Raw genomic sequence first — 1,781 nt, 5'->3', positions numbered from 1 at the left:
AGGATCTCCCCTCCTTCCCGCTGCTTCTGACCCTGCTGCAGCTGCAGCTGTAGTTGCTGCTGCTGCTGCTCCGAGTCCTTTTGCTGCTGCTGCTGCTCAGCGAGCTTCTTGCCCTCCGTCTGTTGCTGCTGCTGACGAGGCGTCTGTTCTTCTTCCTTTGCTGCTGCTGCTGCTGCTGCTGCTGCTGCTTCTGGCTCATCATCGACAAACTGGATCCGCTGCAGCAGCTCATAGTCACGGCCAGAGAGGGGCAGCAGCTGCTGCCGCTGCTGCTGCTGCTGCTGCTGTGCTGCAGCAAGAGATCTATGGATGGTTTGTGCGAGCCAGCAGTTCCGTCTGCTGCTGCTGCTGCTGATGCTGCTGCTGTCTGTAGATGTTGTGTTGAGCACCGGCAGCACCTGCTGCTGCTGCAGCAGCAGCTGCTGCGGCAATGCAAAGGAGGCGTTAAGCCCTGATGCTGCTGCTGCTGCTGTCAGCGGCAGAGGGAGGGCCCCCGCAGCAGCAGCACCGTACTTCTTGCGTCTCCTCCCTAGCTGGGGGAGAGGCAGGGGGGGCCCCCTCCAGCAGCAGCTGTCTCCTATGCTGCTGACAGGCTGGTGAGACAGCTGGGGGCCCCCCCCCCCTGATGCAGATAAAGTTATTTGTACTGTTACTTGGGGGGCCCCCAGGAGGCCCCCCAAGGCCAGCAAGCTGCCGCTTGTGGAGGCCCCCGAGCTGCCTGCTAGCGAAAGCAGCAGCTGCTGCTGCTGCTGTTGCTGCTGCTGCTGCGGGTTTGTTCCCCCCAAACCACCGAGGCCGAAGAGTCCCCCTGGTTGCTGCTGCTGCTGCTGTGTGTTGCTGCTGCTGCTGCTGCCGAAGAGGCCCCCCCCCGTGCTGCTGCTGGAGCCGAGGCCCCCAAAGAGGCCCCCTCCTGCTGCAGCACCTGCAGGCTTGCTGAGGGCCCCAAAGAGAGAAGAACCAGCAGCAGCAGCATTGCTTGTGTCAGCAGCAGCAGCAGCACCACCGAAGATGCTGCCTCCTGCTGCAGCAGTACCCAGGGCCCCCCCTCCTGCTGCACCTGCTGGACGCAGGGAGCCGAAGAGGCCCCCCCCTGACCCCCCTATCCCGCTGCTGCTGCTGCTGCTGTTGCTGCTGCTGCCGAACAAACCCAGAGAACCACCCGTGCCAGCAGCAGCTCCTGTTCCTGCTGCTCCTGCTGCTGGCTTCGCCCCAAACAGACCTCCACCAAGAATACCTCCCCCCGTTTGCTGCTGCTGCTGCTGCTGCTGCGTGTTGCTGCTGCTGCCGAACAAGCCCCCGCCTGCACCACCAAGTCCTGTATTCGTTGTGCCTGTGGCTGCAGCACCAAAGCCCCCAAAGAGGCCTCCACCTTGCTGCTGCTGCTGCTGCTGCTGCTGCTGCTGCTGACCAAAGAGACCGCCCCCAGCAGCAGCAGTGTTGCTGCTGCTGCCTAGGAGGCCCCCGCCGCTGCTGCTGCTCTGAGAGGCCCCGAAGAGGCCCCCCCCAGTACTTGCTGCACCAAAGGTACCTGCTGCTGCTGGCTTGCCGAAGAGCCCGCCCCCGGTGTTTGCTGCAGCAAGGTTGCTGCTGCTGCTGCTGCCGAAGAGGCCCCCTCCAGTTGGTGCTGCTGGTAGTAGTTCCACCGTATCTCCTCCAGAGCAACCTTCTCTAGGGGCCCATGACATATAGACATAACAGCCCCATCCTCGACGCTGAAGGGGCGAAAGGGCTGCTGCTGCTGCTGCAGCAACTGCTGCTGCTGCTGCTGCTGCTGCTGCTGC

The 1,781-nt window shown here is 63.4% G+C and overlaps 1 protein-coding gene across 1 annotated transcript in view; it reads right to left on the bottom strand.

The window, feature by feature from the left end:
* EMH_0056270 (nucleoporin, putative) overlaps positions 1–1,781 on the bottom strand; it is a gene marked incomplete at both ends in the record, with an annotated part of 6,638 nt that overhangs the window by 2,350 nt on the left and 2,507 nt on the right. The window contains one exon of the mRNA XM_013497341.1: positions 3–1,774. Within this exon, the coding sequence (XP_013352795.1) occupies positions 3–1,774 (1,772 nt within the window). The remainder of the gene's footprint in view (positions 1–2; positions 1,775–1,781) is intronic.

Source organism: Eimeria mitis, genomic scaffold (assembly GCF_000499745.2).
Source record: "Eimeria mitis Houghton genomic scaffold, Emh_scaff2613, whole genome shotgun sequence".
Classification (NCBI taxonomy): Eukaryota; Apicomplexa; class Conoidasida; order Eucoccidiorida; family Eimeriidae; genus Eimeria; species Eimeria mitis.
The sequence above is the reverse complement of the archived record's forward strand: the minus strand, read 5'-3'. Positions and strand labels throughout refer to the sequence as shown.